This window comes from Quercus suber, unplaced genomic scaffold (assembly GCF_002906115.3).
Source record: "Quercus suber isolate HL8 unplaced genomic scaffold, Cork oak 2.0 scaffold_116, whole genome shotgun sequence".
Taxonomy (NCBI): domain Eukaryota; kingdom Viridiplantae; phylum Streptophyta; class Magnoliopsida; order Fagales; family Fagaceae; genus Quercus; species Quercus suber.
In genome coordinates, this window is record NW_027069581.1 from 1,194,329 (window position 1) to 1,213,473 (window position 19,145).

Below are 19,145 nucleotides of genomic sequence, written 5' to 3' on the forward strand. Positions count from 1 at the left end.
ACACCCCACAATGTCAACTGCCTTGACACAGAATTATAGTGTTTTGAGAGTTTCAAAGGAAATTTACGCTCCTAAATGGGTTGCTTGTCATCCTTTGCCTTACCCTTATCTGACTTTCTTCTGCCACTTCACAGAGAATACCAAGATTTTCAAGCAATCAGAGAGAGAGAGAGAGAGAGAGAGAGAGAGAGAGAGAGAGAGAGAGAGAGAAATTGCTTGTGGCTAAAATATTTGTTGTGGCTAAAATATTTGGTTACTTAGTTTTCTCACTCTGTACTGCTAGAAATTAAAAGACATGTCATAAGTTTACCAGCGGTACATGATGTGGGACAGAGGATGCACCTTCGTCTATCATTGACTCCACTTTTATCTTTTAATGGTGCAATAATAACATATCACTTTAATAGTTGTCAATTTGTTGTGCAAATTTTTGTCCCTAAACTACTTGGGAAAAAATGTTAATTAAGTAGCGTAAGCTTTCAAAAAGGTGTAATATCAAACAGAAAAACTAACATGCTTTTTGTCCTCCATCTCAGAGTCTTTGGAGACTGAATTAGTTTCATGGCTAGCTGAGCCATGTTGGTCTATCATCTCCACTTGTTTCCAGTCTTGTTTTGCTACATCCCTTGCTCCATTGCCATGGTCGCACTATAAACAAACATAACCAAAGATAAAACTTAAAATTGTTGAACTTTCATGCGAAATTTAGCTCGAGATTAATAGGGAGCGAAAACTAAATGCTTTAATGAGAAGGCATATATGAATTACCATTAAGAACAGAAAATTAAATAAGAGCATCCAATATGCTAATCGGAGAGCCATAGTTCTTTCAGCTTACACCACTGTCTGTCTATTGTATTGAATTTGAGTGAGTGAGACTTCAAGAACTATGCTACGTTTTATAGCCATAACGGCTTCACAGCAGAAATTAAAACATAATAAATTATAATAAAATATTCTTCCATGAGAGAGAGAGAGAGAGAGATTTTAATGATGGGTTAGATGTTATGTGAGGAGGTTCCATATGTTTATTGAAGGAAATTGACTTCAGAATTTATGATTTCATTATTTCATATATATTAACAAAAAATTTTGTCCTAAAGAAGTCATGTTGTATGCATGGATTACAAAAATGAGTTGGGTTTTTTTTGGTTGTTTTCTTGTTTGCTGGTGCTGTGATGATTTGTACTTCACTAATCTGTTTTTCTTTTCAAATATTTTTAATGAAATGCTCATTCATTTAATTAAAGAATTCAAAGTTGCATGAATTATTAAATTAGTTTCATAGTAAGCATAAATTGTAAGATTAATCTTTGAAATTAATCATTATATATATTTCTCGAGAAAGTCAAGCTCAATTGCAAGGGTGGATTTAGTGGGATGAAGTTTTCTTGAATAATTAATATAATATATAGAGACATAATTTAACCCAAAATGCTTAAACCCAATGAATATGTGCTCAATTATATTATATTAGCTACTCATTCTTCTCATCATTATTCAATGTGAGACTTTACTCACACATATATACCCAACAATCTCCTCCTGATCACATGTGAGTCTCTATCTATCTGTGGGCTTCAAGACCTCTATATGGGTCATGAACAAGTCTTACTCGTTGCCTAATGAGCTTTTTTCTTCACTAGTGCATCATCCATGGGCTTGCACGTGTCAATCCCACACATCTTTTATCCTTCATGGGAACCTCACACCTCATCGTTGTCTATCACCATTAGCAATAATACTCATTTTTTAGACATTTTCCAAGATTGTTTGTGCAAGCTTTATGAGTTTTTCTTGGTGCAATATACAGCCCCTACTCCAACTGCGAAAGGGACCCATCCCTACTCCATTTGTGAAAGGGATCCAAGTAAACATACCCTGTTCCAATACTACAAAAGGAATCTTGATAATCTAGCCACCTTTTGCCTTACACCATCATAGGCTCTAATATCTCCATGAGAATCTTACACCTCACTTTTGTTAGGCACCATTAGCAATAATACTCTTTTGTTGGATCATTTTCCAAGATTGTTTGTGCAGGCTTTATGGGTTTTATTGGTGAAATATACTGCCCCCGCTTCAACTGCGAAATAGACCTAACCCTACTCTATTTGTGAAAGGGATCCAATTACACACCCCCTGCTCCAACTACGAAAGGAGCCTTGATAATCTAGCCACCTTTTGCCTTACACCATCATGGGCTCTGATACCACTTGTTGGTGAGATAAATACCTTAGGAAGTTTTCTTGAATAATTAGTATAACATATAGAAACATATTGTAACCCAAAAGGCCTAAACTCAATGGGTATGTATTCAATTATGTTATATTAACAATTCATTCTTCTCCTACTAAAAAAAAACAACAACACTCATTTTTCTCATTATTATTCAATGTGAAACTTTACTCAAATGTATACACCCAATATCCGAGGTACCATTAGTTCAAAAAGTCTTATGACCCCATAAAAAAAAAGTCTTATGAAAAATTCAGCATTGCATGTGTCACTTATTATTTTTGGCTAAATTACAAATATTATCCTCTATCTTTTTCTAAAATTAATTTAGTATTGTAACTTTTAATTTATTCATTTCAGTTTATAACTTTCATTTGTTCCAATGTAGTACTTTCATTCACATCTATTATAGGAGTTGCCGTTAAGTGTTCCAAAACGATGTAGTTTTGATATTTTTGAATTTCCGAAAAAATGTCATTTTTAGGACACCAAACGATATAATGTGATAGAATTATATGTAAAAACTACCTTGAATTAAGGTAAAAGATACAAGATTGAAATGATTAAATAAGAAGTTATAGGATTAGATTGAATTTTTAAGTAAAGTTTTTTTTTTTTTGAGAAGAAAAACTGCTTGAATAAAATTAACGCGCTGCAAAATCAGCACAAACCACAGAATTTAAATCTGGTGGAACACACTCCATCTAGACAAGTAAAAGAAAAGACAATCTTGCTTTCTGAGTTAAGGCATGTGCTATCGCATTACTTTGCCTAACAGTATGAGAGAAAGAAAAGCCCCGTAGGGGACTAACAAAAGATAAAGTATCCCTAACTAAAAGACCAAAAGAGGAGGACAACATATTTCCATCCTGAATTCAAAATGGGATTGTCGTAAGCCTACATCTTGGACCAGTTTTGCAACACGGCTTGCTGCCATCATCTTTAAGCTTACCACTGATGGAGGCTTTTGGACTTTTTCAGAAAGAGCAGCAATTATCTCCCCCGAAGCATTTCGAATCACCACCCTAATCCCCACTTCATCGCTCTCAGGAAACATAGCACCATCAAAATTTGTTTTGAACTCCCTTGTCACTTAAATTAAACAATGCCACACTGCCATTAGGTACTTAAGTAATATGTGATATCTATAAATTAATATTAACTTATGAAATCCTAATTAGTTTAGTGGATTTCAAGGCTTATGAGATCCATGAGGTCTGGAATTCAAAACTACTAATTTCACTTTTGGGGTTACACCTAATTATTTGGTGTGTGTATAAGACATATGGATTATACACACCTGAGAAAATACTATAGTCAAGAGCATGAAGATCTGTGGACAATGGACACCCACATTTGGAAAGAAAAAAAATGTAAACTTCCTTGGATTCAGTTCCGTGATGTGCCAATAAAATTCAGCAACTACACCCATTTGTAAATCAAACAAAATATAAAATATCTGACATAGCAAACTATAAATTTGTCTAGGTAACTAAATTGTACAATCTTACCTTTCGTGTATTTTACATATCGAGTGCACACCGCCAATATGTGAATAAAATTTGAAAGTTTGAAACCACTACAAACGGTAATATCAATTTGAGGAAATTATGAATAGTAAAGGATAGTACATATATGGGTCCGTTTGGAAATAGCTTATTTAGTTGAAATTAAAATTTTTTTGCTGAAAGTACTGTAAATAAAGTTAAAAACTAGTTGAAATAGTACAACATGATCATAAATAGTATCAAAAAAATGCAATGGAACCCGCGAATAGTAGCAAAAATAAATTAAGTAGTAAAAAGCTGCCTTTTCAGTTAATACCAAACACAACCATAATGATGTCACAGATACATCGTATAGACTATAGTATATCCCACAATCTTGAATCAAATAAAAAATATTCCCTAGATAAGATTATTATTATTTCCCAGCCTTTGTTTGTATAAGTTTGACTCTCTTATTCAAATACGGGAAAATAATTAAAAATAAATTTGAGAAGAGGGAAAATAATTAATTGATAACAAGGAATCTTTAATTTCATTATCCATTTTCTCAACCAAAAAAAAAAAAAAAATATTATCCAATTCATGGGTTTTATTAATTTATTATTACAGAAATTAATATATAGCATGAAATTCTTCCTAAGTTTTCTCAAAAAAGAGACTTCTAGGTTTCATGGTGTCATGCGTTGCATAATTAAAAAAATTAATATATTAAAACATCATGTTTACTAGCTTTATCCTTGACTTTTAATAAGTAATTGATGTTTCTTTTGCTTCTCAAAAAAAAAAAAATTGATGTTTCTTTTGTCGTTTTCCAGCAGAAGATGGCTATTTCTCATATGTATATACATTGAGTTATTTTTAAAATAAAATTTGGTTCAATGCTTACTATCTTTTTATTGATGTAAATTTGACAAATTTACTATTGAATTATATTTTCTTCTTATATGCTCAATGCTTGCAAAATATTCAGAAAATAAAAATTAATAACTATATCATCAATTAAAAATTTATAATTTCAAACTTTTGTAGTCTAAAAATATGCATAAAAAAATAAGTTTATAAATCTAATAATAAAAAATAACATCCAGTTGACATGCTCGTTAAAAAATAAAAAACATGCAATCCAACGATTAAATTTTTAAAATATGTAACAATGTTAATTTGTTTAGTGAGAATTGTAGCTATTGGTTACAACCAAATTTGTAGCCAAATTTTGTATAATAAAATTTGGCTCCAAACTTGTTTAGAGGCTTGAGGCTATCATTTCCAACCTATTATGTAGAAATTTATAAAATTATTTATGTGTATTATTTGAGGGCTCTAAGTTAGTTCAACCAGAATAAAATTCTTATTAGTGTCATGATTTGATGATAAAAAGTGATTTTAAATTAGTCACATGACCAACAAAGTCAATTTAGAGTCTGTTTGGATACCGCTTATTTTACTCAAAACTAAAAACTGAAAATACTGTAGTAAAATAATTTTTTAAATGTGTGAATAGTGTCGTGGGACTCATTTTTAATGAAAATTTTTGGTGAAAAAAGAGATTTGTAGGTCCCTTGAATAGTATACAGATCCACTAGAAAAGACAGAAACACGCTTCTCCACAAAAAAAAAAAAAAAAAAAAAAAAAAAAAAAAAGCGTGAAACGCAAATGTGAAATGCAAACTCACAGTATCCAAACGGATACTTAGTATGCGTTTGGCTCAAAATTAAAAAGGTAACTTATTTTACTATTTAACTTTATTTTTGCTATTATTTATGTGTTCTACTACACTTGTTAGTACTATTCATAAATCTCATTGGACTATTTTAGCTAATTTTTACATTTATCTACAATATTTTCAACAAAAATTTCAATTTTAGTAAAATAAACAAATTCTAAATAGACATTTAAAAGTAATTACACTAAAAATTATTTAGTATTATGATTTGATGATAAAAGCACGCGCAGAACAAGCAACATTACCAAGGGAGTCAATTTAGAAGAACAAAAGAAGCAGCGTGGGAGGCATGAAACAGTGAAAGTGGCTGACAGCCACACCATTCAGTTTGAAAAGTCAAAGTGATTGACGAAAGCAATATGCATATTTATAAATTCATATATTATATTAGAGAACAAGAGTCTTTAAATATACATAATCAGAATAATTATTAATATTAGGTAAGTATGGTACAATAAAAAATTTGCACCCCCCCCCCCCCTCCCCAAACCACATACACACATATGTACATATATTACTAATAACAAGATTGGATTTCATCATTCTACATACTAAAATTTCTTCACATAAATTCTTTTTCTTTTTCTTTTTTTTTTTGAGAAACTTCTCACACAAATTTTTAAATTCTCTAAAATATCTCTATCATTTAATTAAATAATTTTAAATAAAAAAATACAATTTATTCCTAAATTTTAGGCTTTTTCCTTTTTCTTCTCCATTTTGCCTAAAAATTAGGATACTATCTTTATCTCACTTTTAAACATTATTCGACATCACTTTACCTATTTCTTTAAAAAAAAATACACATGGTTATTCCTATATATATATATATATATATATTTTTTTTTTTTTAGAAAGATTACTTCTCTTAGTTGAATTCAAATGCCTCTACATGAGTGTTATCAATTTCAAATAGTTTCTTTCATTCACATAAGCACTAATTAAAATAAAAGCACATAGAGAAAAATCCTAAGAATTAGAATACTATTTCTATCTCACTTTTAAACATTATTACATTAAATCCAAAAAACAAATAAATAAAAAAGAGTATCATTGCACTTGTAAAACGCTTGTGATGAGGCTAGTATATTTTTATATTTAATCAAGATCTAAAATTTCACTCTATTTAAAATACTAATAACAGACCTATATTGCTTTAGAAAAATATATATATTACAAATCCATATTTAAGCCCACATAAGCCATGTCCAGCCCATTTTCTAATGTATAAAAAATTCAAAAATTAAAAAAAAAAAAAAATTGAAGAAGAAGAAGAATTGAAAAAGAAGCAGGGGAGGTGTGATTTGTGAAACAGTGAAAGTGGCTGACAGTCAAACAACTCAATTTGAAAAGTCAAAGTGAAGATTAAAAACTTAGGGGGGTTTGGTAATATTATTTAAATATTAAAAAATGTTGTTTAAACACCTATAACTATATTATCAAACGTTGTTTATAATATTGTTTAGTAGTTCACGCATTGGTTTTTGACAAAATTAGCAAAACAGAAGAAGAAGATGAAACAACAGCAACAGATTTCAAAGACAGCAACCAGAATCAAACCCAAATTATAGAGCTGACTTCAGAACGGCTCCCTTACTCCTTTTTTTCCCCCTTGTACTGGTCTAAAATATGTTTGCTGGCCAAAATGCCCGAAACATCTTGGTATAGTCGAAACAGACCAGTACAACTTGGTATTTGGAGTGCTATGATTCAAGACTGCTTTTGTACTGGTTCAGTTACTAGTACGGCAAATTTCAGCGGTACCAATGAGTACAATACTGTATTCACTCTATTGCACATGGTTTTTTAAAAAAGTTTTATAATTAAAACTACGTATGAATGGTCTTTTTAATCACCGGATTATGGATGAGGACAAGGGAATATCATGGTTCATACTTCATAATCCATTACCCATTATTTGGTAGATTGAGGGTTTCTTTTTCATTCTTTATCTTCTTCCTTTTTCCCTATTAATGAATAAGAAATATAATCACCTAATGGCTAATTGATTATGAACCAGTGAAGAAAATATTATTTGAGGTAGAGCATATATTGTGGTGTGAAATTTTAAATGAAATGATATTATATATACACTTCTAAATTCCTAAAAAAATATAATAAAAAAAATTCTCAAAAAAATTCTTCTTCTTTGTTAGTTTTGAACCAACTACATAATTTAGATCTAAGCAAAATTGGGCTCTATGCTATGTATAGTCTCAGTGGCGTGCTATACTATGTCAGGTAATCACCAGTAGGAATCAATAATTATCCAATGGATTTGATATATGCATCCTATCATAATAAAAATTAATGCATATATAATATATTCAATACATGAGATATTTTCTTATTAGAAACAAAGAATTACTCGTAGACGAGTAGCAAGCATGGAGTGCACCTTTAGGTACTCATGTATGAAAACAGTACCTTAAAGTGAGTCTAACAATAGCATAAGTTTTTTTTTTTTTTTTTTTGACAAACACTCACTTATTTGATAATCTCATTATAGGATATTCGGATAAAACTATACTAAAATTTAGGGGGGAATTATACTTTACTCTTCTAAATTATGATCAATTTTATACTTACCCTCCTAAATAATGAGAATGCACACTTTATCCGCCTAAACTATATTTTCTTAACTTACTCCATAAACTATGAGAATGTATACTTTATCTCCCTAAACTATGATTTTTTTTACACTCGCTCTCCTAAATTATGAGAATGAATACTTCTATTACCCATGAAATCTAGTAAAAAGTGTTACACGAGTAATAATATAGGGGAGTAAGTGTGTACTCTCATAGTTTAGAGGGCAAGTGTTAACAATGATGGTCTAGGGGGTAAAATATGTACTCTCACAATTTGAGACAGTAAATATTGTAGTTTTGGGGAGTAAAGTGTAATTTTCCCAAGATTTTGAAATGAACTATATGAATTATTATACTTTTATCTCGTTAGGAATGAATTCAAATGTATAATATGGGGCTAATAGTGTTGTTGTACTAAACCCACTTGAATTTAATATATATTGTGACGAGATTGTTGATTTTTTTTCAAAGAATGTTATTTAATCACGGATTATTTTAATAATTTTGATCTAATTTATATTAGGGAATTAAACTACAAATAGTATTATGTAGGACACAACTTTGTAGTTCTTTGCGAATCCTATTATTTTGGACCACGATTCCAAGTTGCATGAATAGGACCTGTAATTTAATTAAGAGCAACATGAAACTACCTCAAATCCACTAAAATAAAAAAATAAAAAAATAAAAAAAAAAGAAAAGAAAAATGAAAAAGGAAGCTCTTATTGCCATGGGTCAATTAAACATTGGTAAGCCTAGTGCTTATTAGTCTAATATAATAAGTCCAAGCCCAATCCTACTTGTACTAGTAGGACTGGGCTTGGGCCTATTTCATTAGGGTAATATATTTATAGAGGGTTTGGATACCACTTCTTCTCACTCATTGTAGAGTTGCGTTTTTTGTGGTTTTTTTTTTTTTTTTTTTTTTTTCAGCCGGATTTGTTGACTATTTGGAGACAAAAATCACTGTGCATAAACAGTATATACACTGTTCATGCACTGTTTATTACTGTTTACAATTAAAAAATATTAAAAGTGGGTCTCACAAAACTATTCACACATTTAAAAATTATTTTGCTACAGTGTTTTCAGCAACAATCAGTTTTTATCAACTTTCAGCAACAATAAGTGTTATCCAAACGGACCCTTAATATATCTTTAACTTCCTACAAGCACTCTTGTTTTGAAAAACAGAGTATTGAAACTTCAATTTGTGAAAAGCATTTCAATGCATTGAACTTGAGAGAGGAGTACGCCCTACAAGCTGTCAAGCACTCTTGTTGAGAAAATCCTAGTGCTTATTATTATTATTATTATTTTTAAATTTTTTATAACAACCTGGTGCTTATTTTAAGTCTTTAGAGTTAAGAGATTTAATAATGACTTTGTTTACAATGTTTTAAAGTTAGCGAACATGGCAATGAACTTCATAGTCTAATCTTTCTCCAAAAAAAAAAAAAAAACTTCATAGTCTAATGGCACCTCCCTAGGTTAGGTATTCCTAGAGGAGAAGGGGTGGACTTGCAGAGTTTAACCTTTGTTTAGTTAGAAGGGATAGGGAAGAAAAGAAAATAATGGGAGGGAAAGAAAATTAATTCCTTTGTTTGGTTAGTAGGAATTGGGGGTGAAGAAAGAAAAATGGAGGGATTTATTTTCCACCATAGCCCAACAAATTTTTTTTTTTTTTTTTTTTTTTTTGAGAAGAAAAGGAGAGGGGAAATAGTTTTGATGGTGAGACCCACTAATAAACTATATTTCTCTCCATTTATCTCTTAATGAAATGTTGATGGTAGAACCCACCAATAAACTGTATTTATAAATCAAACAACTTAATGAATTTTTTTTTTTTTCCTTTCTCTGTCCTTTCCTCTCCCCTCTCTTCCCCCCATTTCCTTTCTCTTCCATCTCCCTTGTTTTGGCCAAACATAGTGTAAGGATTGGATGAGTATAATTTTACTTTGTAGTTTTGTTTTTTGTTTTTTGTTTTTTTTTTTTTCATAATGTTATTTGATTAAGAGCTACATGAAACTACCTTAAAATCCTCTAGCATTAAACACGCTTCCACACCCAAAAAAAAAAAAAAAAAAAAAATCTTACAGCCATGTGTCGGTTAAAGATTGATAATATTTTTGAGAGCTTTGACAGCTGAGAAGTTGAGAGGCATGACCCTACAAATTTATTACATCCCAGGATCCAAAACCCCCAAGTCTGCGGAGATCAAACGCACAACCATTATCAAATAAATAAAGACTTTGTTTTACAATATTAAGGTTTGTGAACTTGTGAGTTGTGAAGTTTTAAGGATTGAATGCATATAATTTTAGAAAGAATCTCCAATTGAATTTTCCGGATTGAATGAATATTATTTTAGAAACTCCAATTGAATTTATCCTCAAAAGTTGAGGGGGATTTTTATTATTATTTTTAATAAAAAAAATATCATTCCTTCATTTATTCAATAGCAAGTAAATTAGAAACAAAACAGTCATGAAGGTTATGAGTAGTAGACTCCATCCAAACCAATACAGGAAAAGAAAGCCTCGTCATCTTGGTGAAAGTATAAGCTAATGCATTGTCTTGCCTAAATGTATAAGAGAAAGAAAAGCTTTGTAAAGAGCTAGCATAATACAAAAGTGTCTGTAACAAGACGATTGAAAGAAGAATGTAGCAAATCTCTATGGTGAAGAGCATTGCCTCAAAAATAGATCTATGAAGACGAATCATGTGGATAAATTGGACAGTTCTTCTAGCAGTTAAGGTCTCCAAAATTACCATAAAAAATGGAATAGGTATCTTCTTTGACAAAACAACCATTTTTCACCTTGAGAATTGTAAATTACCACACTGATGCCTGCTTCATTTGAATCTTCAAACATGGCTCTAATACGGGGGATTTGGATTCAGCGTAATTATTGCACTATACAATTATTTGTGTCGTATGAGATGTAAAAGTTAAAAAGATAAAAAAAAAATTTAAAATTAAGAAACTAGCTTGAGTCCAGTGTTCTTATGCATTGGTCCCTTTGGAATGCCAAAACATGTCTAACTTTTGCCATATGCACACATCTTAACATGTTCAATGCATAGAAAGGTTAATTTTTTTTTTTTTTGATCCAAGAGTTAAGATTAAAAGTGAATTTTTTAACTTTTAATCCCATCCATTGATTCTCTATTGCATGATTCAACTTAAAGTAATTTTGATTATTATCCTCCCGGAATTTTAAATTGTATTGTTTGACCATGAGGATGTTAAAGGTTGGAATTGTAAAAATTGAGTGATTTATATGTCTAAATTCAAATTTTGAATACTTTTCCTTAAAAACTTGTGTAAAAAAATCATTTGTTTTAAATTGAGTGATTATTATCCTCTAAATAATGTTCGGCTTCTCCATCTCTATAATTGGAGATGCAGTATTTTGTTTTTGGATGATTAAAATCCGGTGTATGGTTTTCTTCACTTAAAGAGATGTTTCAAAGTTTTTTTTCCCTTTTTGTTTTGTTTTGTTTTAGAGAGCCATTAGCCATTGTATACAGCCACTCCACAAGATTACTCCTGTTTAGAGAGGTGATATAAGCTGTGTGAACTTCATTATAAAATCGTGTGACCTAGCAATTGATAGCAGCTGTTAGGTCCTAGATTATACCAATGGTTTTGGAGAATTTCTCAAGTTTAAAAAAATTGTCTAGTTGATAGAGATATCCAATCTAAGTTGATAGAGATATCCAATCTATCAGTTCATTCAAGATCAAGACCCACTAAACATGTATATAACTTGCCAATTTAAAGAGGAAGAGAGAAAGTCTTCCGAGGTCAACCTGCTTATATAGGAATATTGATACCCAAAAATAAAAGTCTTCCCCAGCTTTAGCTATTTTTATAAGAGTATTCTTGAAAGATCATGATTCATGACGAGTGAACAATGCATAAATTAGTTCAGTTATTGTGGAAAGAGAGTGCACATACCAGACTGCAAACTATCTTAAGGAAAATTGAGAATAAATTAGATTGCTACATTCATTCTAATAATAATTGTAAGCACTACCATAATTGAGCCTTGACTAGTGCCTTGAATCTAAAAAACTATTCGGTGCACCTAGTATTTTACACATCCGTAACATATAATTATATGAAAAAGGGTAAAAGTTATTACTAGTTTTACCATAAAAATAATGATATATGTGATTGGTGCTATTTCAGCGACATAATAAAAAATATCTTATTAATGACACATCTTGTTTTTTTTTTTTTCTTAAACAAGACAGAAATTCTACTATAACTTAATTTAAGTGGATAGGTGTGTGAAACTCCCTCTTGGAGACTTAGACTCCAGCCCTTACCCTCCACACCCCACAAGCACTTATACTTGTAAAGTGACCATTGCACCAAAAGTATGCAGTGGTAATGACATATCTCTTTATAAGACTTTTGTAGTAAATAACATCAGTAACATCACTTATTATAAATTACATAGCATATCGTGTCTCATCGCCAGATAATATGGACTATAAGTCTATAAGGTAAGCGATCCTAGTTGCAAATTTGGTCAGATGCCAGTTCTCATTTCTTGATCATTATGATAACTGTTTTAAGACCAAGATCATTAAACTTACTGTACCATATTAATCTAAGGCACTAGTATATGAAGTTATGAATATCACCCCAGGAGAATGAACCCAAAACAACTAGTCTCTGAATATCAAAACTTCATATAATTCCACTAAAATACAGAAGCATCACTTGGCAACTATCAATTGAAGAATAACACATGCAAATTACCATTTAAAGCAAACCAAGGACATCGTATCTGTTTGATGACATATTGCAATATGATGTCCAGAAGACATAGAATGATTGTTTAATATTCAGTTTCTAACACACCGTCAATGAGTCCAAACTCCATGGCCTGCAATTAGAGGCAGCATAACAAGAAAATTGTTAGTAGCTCTCCATGCAGGTCAATTGCGTATTAAAGCAGTACTCAGCTGACAGGGAAGTTTGGATCAAAATAATTAGTAGTAGATAATGGAAGCTCTTTTGTTGCAATGGGCTTTGAATCTTTGATTTTGCAGTGTGTCCACTCATTATGATATATCATTATTAAAAGGCAATTTTCATGAGGACAACTTGCAAATGTTTTGTGTTCATTATATTTTCCATTTCCATTTAAAAAAAAAAAAAAAAAATTGTTAGTAGTTCTCTCAATAATGTATTAAAGCAGAAATCAACTGCAATAGAAGCTGGGCTCAAAAATATTAGTAGCAGATAATGGAAGCTCTTTCGTAGTAATGGGCTTTGAATATTTGATTTTCTAGGGTTTCCACTTATCATGATATGTCATAAGCAATATTTTCATGAGGAACCGCTTAATTGGCCAATAAAATTCTAGCAATATTTTATTCTCATTATATTTTCCAGTCCCTTTCTCTTTTAAATAATAAATAGATCTAAGAAGAACAAAGGAATGAGGAACATTACCTCAGAAACAGACAAGAAACGATCCCTTTCAGTGTATTGTTGCACTTTCTCTAGAGGTTGGCCAGTAAAAGCAGCATACATTTTGTCAATTTTCTGCATAATATTAACAGGGGAAGAAGAAAAGTAGAGTCAACACTTAACATTGAGCAGCACACTCATGCATTCAAAAGAATTTGACAGAGAAAAGTTGGGCTATACTGGAAACTGGTCAATTCAGTGAACAGATTATAGAAAATGGAGAGTTATAAATCTCAAGTTCTCAGTGAAACCTTTTTTTTTTTTTTACTTGGGTTGATGGGTAAAAACAATTTTAGTCAAAGAGGAAAATAATATTATATAAAATAGATTCAAGCGCTTTGTGAGCTTGAAAATGCAATAATGGTGAATCAATAATTTCTGTCAAGCACCAAACTGTAAAAATATTTTCTGTCAAACCTGCAGAAAATAATGCTAGTTTTCAGAACATTAGGCTTTCACCTAAAGGGAACATATGAAAATGGAACTGGAAAAATCACTTGACATTGTACTCGCAAAGGACTACAAGTGCCTTGTTAACACTCATTCTACATTTCTCTAGATGAAGATCAAGGCATCTATATTTACCATTTACTACTAAAATGCTGTTTCCCAAGAGATAAGCCAAAAGTACCAGCCTAATTCTCTGTGATGATAGCATGAATTTCCTAGCGGCAATGCTGGATATCTCTATCTTGATATTCTCCACGGCAGAGTAAAACTTCTATCACAATCCAGCCCAGCACATCACTACACCTAAACTACACCTAAATTTCAGTTTTTTTTTTTAATGCTCAAAACTTACACTCAACTTAAGGAGATCTTGTTTTCCATTTTTTATTCAAATTAGCAAAATTATAGACAATTGAGTCACTCTATTTCAGCTTGATCTAAGTCATTTAGGCTGCATTATATTCGCTCAGAGATCATTCAAAGTACAGAACTAAGTGGGGAAGAGAGACTGACATGGCGAGATTGAACCGCTTCATTCACTTGGCGCCTCACATCTTCCACATGCCCCTACAAGTAGATAACACAATCATATCTATGGAATGTTAGCAAATGAATCATAATACCTCAAAACTGTATGTCAAATTTCATCGCATTTCACACACTGATGAGAATACTTCTATTGTTTGTGTTACCCAGGTACGTTCACTTCACCTGGCCATACTTGGGTTTTCAAGAATGACAAGGGTAAGCATATGTCTACTTCACACTCACAAGTGGTGGAAAATCTTTGAAATCAAAAGAATTTGATACTCATTTGGGCTTGTTACCCAAGCCCAAAGCAGACTCAAATTCATTTAACCTAGTTATTTTGTAATCTCAAACCACAGCAGATGGGAAAAACTAATTTAAACTTTGTTTTACACACGGGGGGACCTAATTTGAACTTTAAACTTTCTAATCTCATACCACATAAAATAGGCCATAAAGAATAGCCAAATATAAAAGAGGAAAGTGAATTGGATTAGAAAGTTAATTGTGATATAATCTGTTTGCAAAGATAATACCAGAATCTGTTACAGACTTCCAATCTAATCTTCAGATCTAATCCTTTCATGAGCATATCCTTTCATAAAATGCAGTAAACTACACCAAAAGTGAATTCATACCCCACATCCACTCTGTGGTTGATGTATCATAATACGTGCATTTGGCATTGAATAGCGCATTCCCTTTTCTCCACCAGCAAGAAGAAGTGCACCTTGGCTTGCCGCTACTCCAAAACATACTGTGCCAACCTTGGGCTTAATCTGAAAAAATTATTAAATAAATACTTGCAGAGTAAGAAATTGAACACTTTTTATTAATAAAGAAAAAAAATGGATGACATGCTTTTACAAGTACCATAAAACATCTAATGACAGGTGTATAATCCACTGATGACTAGGGAAAATAGCAGGTCTCAATGTAATAGGTTTTTTTGAGAATACAGAAGACAAAACAACTTAGCCTAACAGGATCACATGAGTAGATGGGAAAGAAGACTGTCAAGATGCAGCAACGGTCTGTTAATTTCTTAGATTTAAGTGCAAATAATTTTCATGTTTAACCTATAAACTTTTTCTTTTTTAATGTGCATTAATCTATAAACTACAGATAGCATGGCCTCTTTTGAACTCTGAAAGGCGTCCAAATGAAATATATGGGACAAAGATCCAAGCACAAAAACATTATCAGCCAAAACACATGTCCCCCAAAATCTGCTCAAGTGTCCCATCTAAAGATAAATATGTAAATCAAAATAGAAGACAGACGGAGAGAGACGGAGAAGACTTGTCTTTTCTTTTCTTTTTTACTTAGTAATTTTCTTTCTTTAGTTTTCCTTCTCCAAATGTTCATTTCATTCCTTTCAAGTTCATTTAGTTTAGTTAGTAAAACGGTTAAGCCACCATTTGGAATAAACAGGCATGAAATTAAAATCTATTTGGCATCTTAGTTATTTATTCTTGTTCATTTTGGTTCTTCTCCTATTTATCCTTTTCCTTTCAAATTTGTTTATTGTGTAGTAGAAAACGGTCAGGCTGCCTATTGGCAAGTACTAGCATCACAAACAGATATTTTATATCTAAACTGTCATAGTAAATGGATTCTGCAACATTTATATAGGATTGCTGATGTAATTATTTTCAGTCACTTGGACTTCATAATGGTTGCTCATAGCTTGCTCTATTTGGGATTTATTCGTGGTTTTAAAAACCAGAATAGTCAAAGAACCAGAAAAGAGACCAGTTCTCGGTTTTTACCCATTCTTGACCTTTTTTTATAGTTTTACCAGAATGGTGCCATGACCGGTTCCCAATTGAACTGGCCAGTCCAGTCCGGTTTTAAAAACAGTGGATTTATTGCAATAAATAAATATATAAATAACAAAGTGATCAATTTGCACTTATCAAACTTTAGATTGGAGATACTGGCTTTCTTTAATGCATAAAGTCACAATCATTTCATATAAGGTGACACTCCAATGTATAGTTTTTTGTTTATTGGTAAGTTACACTCAGTGTGTTTTGAAACCACGACCTCAACTTCCACCCACTCCTATGGGAGAAGTCAGCCCCGTTTGAGCCAGACTCATTGGATCATTGGCAGGTGGCACTCAAATATTATGTCTAAAATTAATAAATATTCATTCTTACTTTGTAAGGTCATTATCAATACCAGAGTAGCAAGATAAATAACTAATGTGCTAAAGGTAGGAAGAATTACTTAAGAAAAAGAGAGCAAAGAAATCATTAAAAAATAAAACTTTATAAACTTACCCAAGACATGCAATCATAAATTGCCAGCACAGAGTACGTACTTCCACCAGGACAGTTCAAATAAACCTGAGAGGATACAGGACTAAGTCATAAGTTGTGCATTATCTTTATCACAGAAGTTTGATTTTGCAGCCCCAATGCATCAACACCAAGATTGAAAAAACAAAATAACACTGCCAACACATATAACCACACCAGAATATCTGCATCCTCATCGATAGTTGCCAGAGTCACAAGCTGCGATATGACTCGCTGAGCCACCTGTGAGTTGACTGGCTGACCAATGAAGATTATGCGATTCCTGAATAACACTGATGAGAGATCCAAAGGCCCTCCTGGGGTCATCACAGCCGGCATTACAGGTGGATTCCCCTTTCTGGCGGCTTCTATTGCATCATAACTGCATATCAAACACAGTTTAAGTAGCCAATTATTCCATTAAATGGCTATACTTTTTTAAAAATAATTGTTGCGTGAAATGGTAGAAGCAGAAAATATAGAACCAGATCAAACTCTATAATTGTAGGATCTTGAAGGAAGATAAGTAGTAGAACATAGGTATATGTAACATGTTTCCATTTTCTTTTTCTTTTTCTTTTTTTTTGGGATAGGTAAGAAAAAATTGTATTAAGGAAAAACTACTCCATCAAAGAAATGAAGTAGGCAAAGGAAATATTTACAAGCAGCAAACAGAAAACAAAAAATTATGTATAAGCATTGAATTTGTGAAGACTAATGAAAACAAATATGACGCAGCTGCAATGCTTTTTCCTCGACCCAATTCCTACCTTGCTTATTCATTTTTTAAAACTTCATGTAATTTTCTATCAAATGGATGTAATGGTGGCAATGCATAACATACTCTATATATCTTTTCTTTTCTTTTTAAAAAGAAAAACTCTGTGCAATACTCTCCAAAGGAAATTATCAACTGAAAAAAAATATAGTCGCTACAACAAATGATCACACACACACGCGCGCGCGCACGCATGCACGCACGCACATATATATGAAATTTCACAAATAATAATAATAAGCACTCTAAGCAAAAAAGGGGGAACAAGCAATACACCTTGTTCTGGTACGAAAATCCTTCTCTTCATGCTTACTAGGTAACCCACAAGTTTTACTGGATAAGCCTGGACACAACAATGCGTTACATATTATAACTTACTTTCAATGCAAAAGTCCATGGATTAACCATCACTGCAGGCGCTTATGTATCTATAAAAGAATTTGGAATAACCAATTATATTTATTAGTAGATAAATATAATTGAACTGTTCCTAATCACAACTAAGCTCAAAATGACAATTGGGTCATCCCCAAATCTAGTTATAGGATAAAGTCTGCTACTTAAAATTTTGTAATCTTAAACCTCATGGAAGTGTAAACTAAAAAGAAAGAAAAAAAAGGGATTACCAAATGTTAAAGAATCACCATATGGAGGTGGCAAGGCAGAGACTATCGACCTCGTTGAGTTTCTGTAAATTAACGAATGTAATTCAAGAATTGATAAACGCAGGCACAGCAACTAAAAATAGAAGTTTTTAAATGAAACAAATTAATAAATACTTTATACATACCTGCGAGAAAACAAAGGAACGGACGAGGTTCTGCTACGACTACGACAAGTGATTGATAAGCTTGAAGGCACGGAGATAACTGAAGCTACCATTTCGAACCCAGAGACAGAGCGAGTGTCGTTGAATTGCAACTTTAGGCCAAGTTTTTTATTTTTTTATTTTTTTGTCTTTTAAATTTCAAAGGATCCATTTTTGTTCTTCCAAAAAAAATATATGTTTTTCCACCGTAATATTTTACCCAATTACAAGTTTACAACATTTAATCGGATTTTTAAAATTTGAAAAAAACGAAATTACACTTAAAACCCCTCAAATTATTATTATTATTTTTTTTTGGTAAAGAAACCCCTCAAATTATGGAAACATACTATTGACCTCCTAAATGTTGTGTCCTGTTAAATATGACCAAATTTGCATGTAAGAGCATTCAGGATAAAGCTAAATATTTTAACTTTTAATATTTAAAAAAGTTATTTTATCTATTTTAATTTATCATGTCACAATCCACTTAACATTAATGTTCTTATTTTCACATCACGATTAAACATAATTAATTCATTTATCATTTTTTCACTCTCTTCATCTCTATCTCTATCTTCTCCCTCTCTTCAACCCATTACCATTCATGGCACCACCACCACCACTACCACAAGAATATGACCAAATTTGCATGTAAGAACATTCACAATAGTGGAGCTAAATTTTTTAGCTTTTAATATTCTAAAAAGTCATTTTATC

At 31.7% G+C, this 19,145-nt stretch overlaps 1 protein-coding gene across 2 annotated transcripts; it reads right to left on the reverse strand.

Moving 5' to 3' along the window:
* Positions 1-12,730: 12,730 nt before the first annotated feature.
* On the reverse strand, positions 12,731-18,620 carry LOC112038941 (ATP-dependent Clp protease proteolytic subunit 6, chloroplastic). Of its 2 annotated transcripts, none has more exons than XM_065775656.1 (9): positions 18,408-18,620; positions 18,262-18,305; positions 17,894-17,960; positions 17,017-17,221; positions 16,822-16,887; positions 15,172-15,312; positions 14,519-14,572; positions 13,538-13,630; positions 12,731-12,965 (listed from the first exon to the last, which is right to left on the reverse strand). In XM_065775656.1, the coding sequence occupies exons 1-9, from the start codon at positions 18,497-18,499 to the stop codon at positions 12,918-12,920; spliced, it is 810 nt and encodes a 269-aa protein (XP_065631728.1). In that variant the 5' UTR covers positions 18,500-18,620; the 3' UTR covers positions 12,731-12,917. The 2 variants fall into 2 exon arrangements, with proteins under 2 accessions (XP_065631728.1, XP_065631727.1); XM_065775655.1 differs by having other exon boundaries at positions 18,244-18,305; positions 18,408-18,617.
* Between the last annotated feature and the right edge of the window lie 525 nt (positions 18,621-19,145).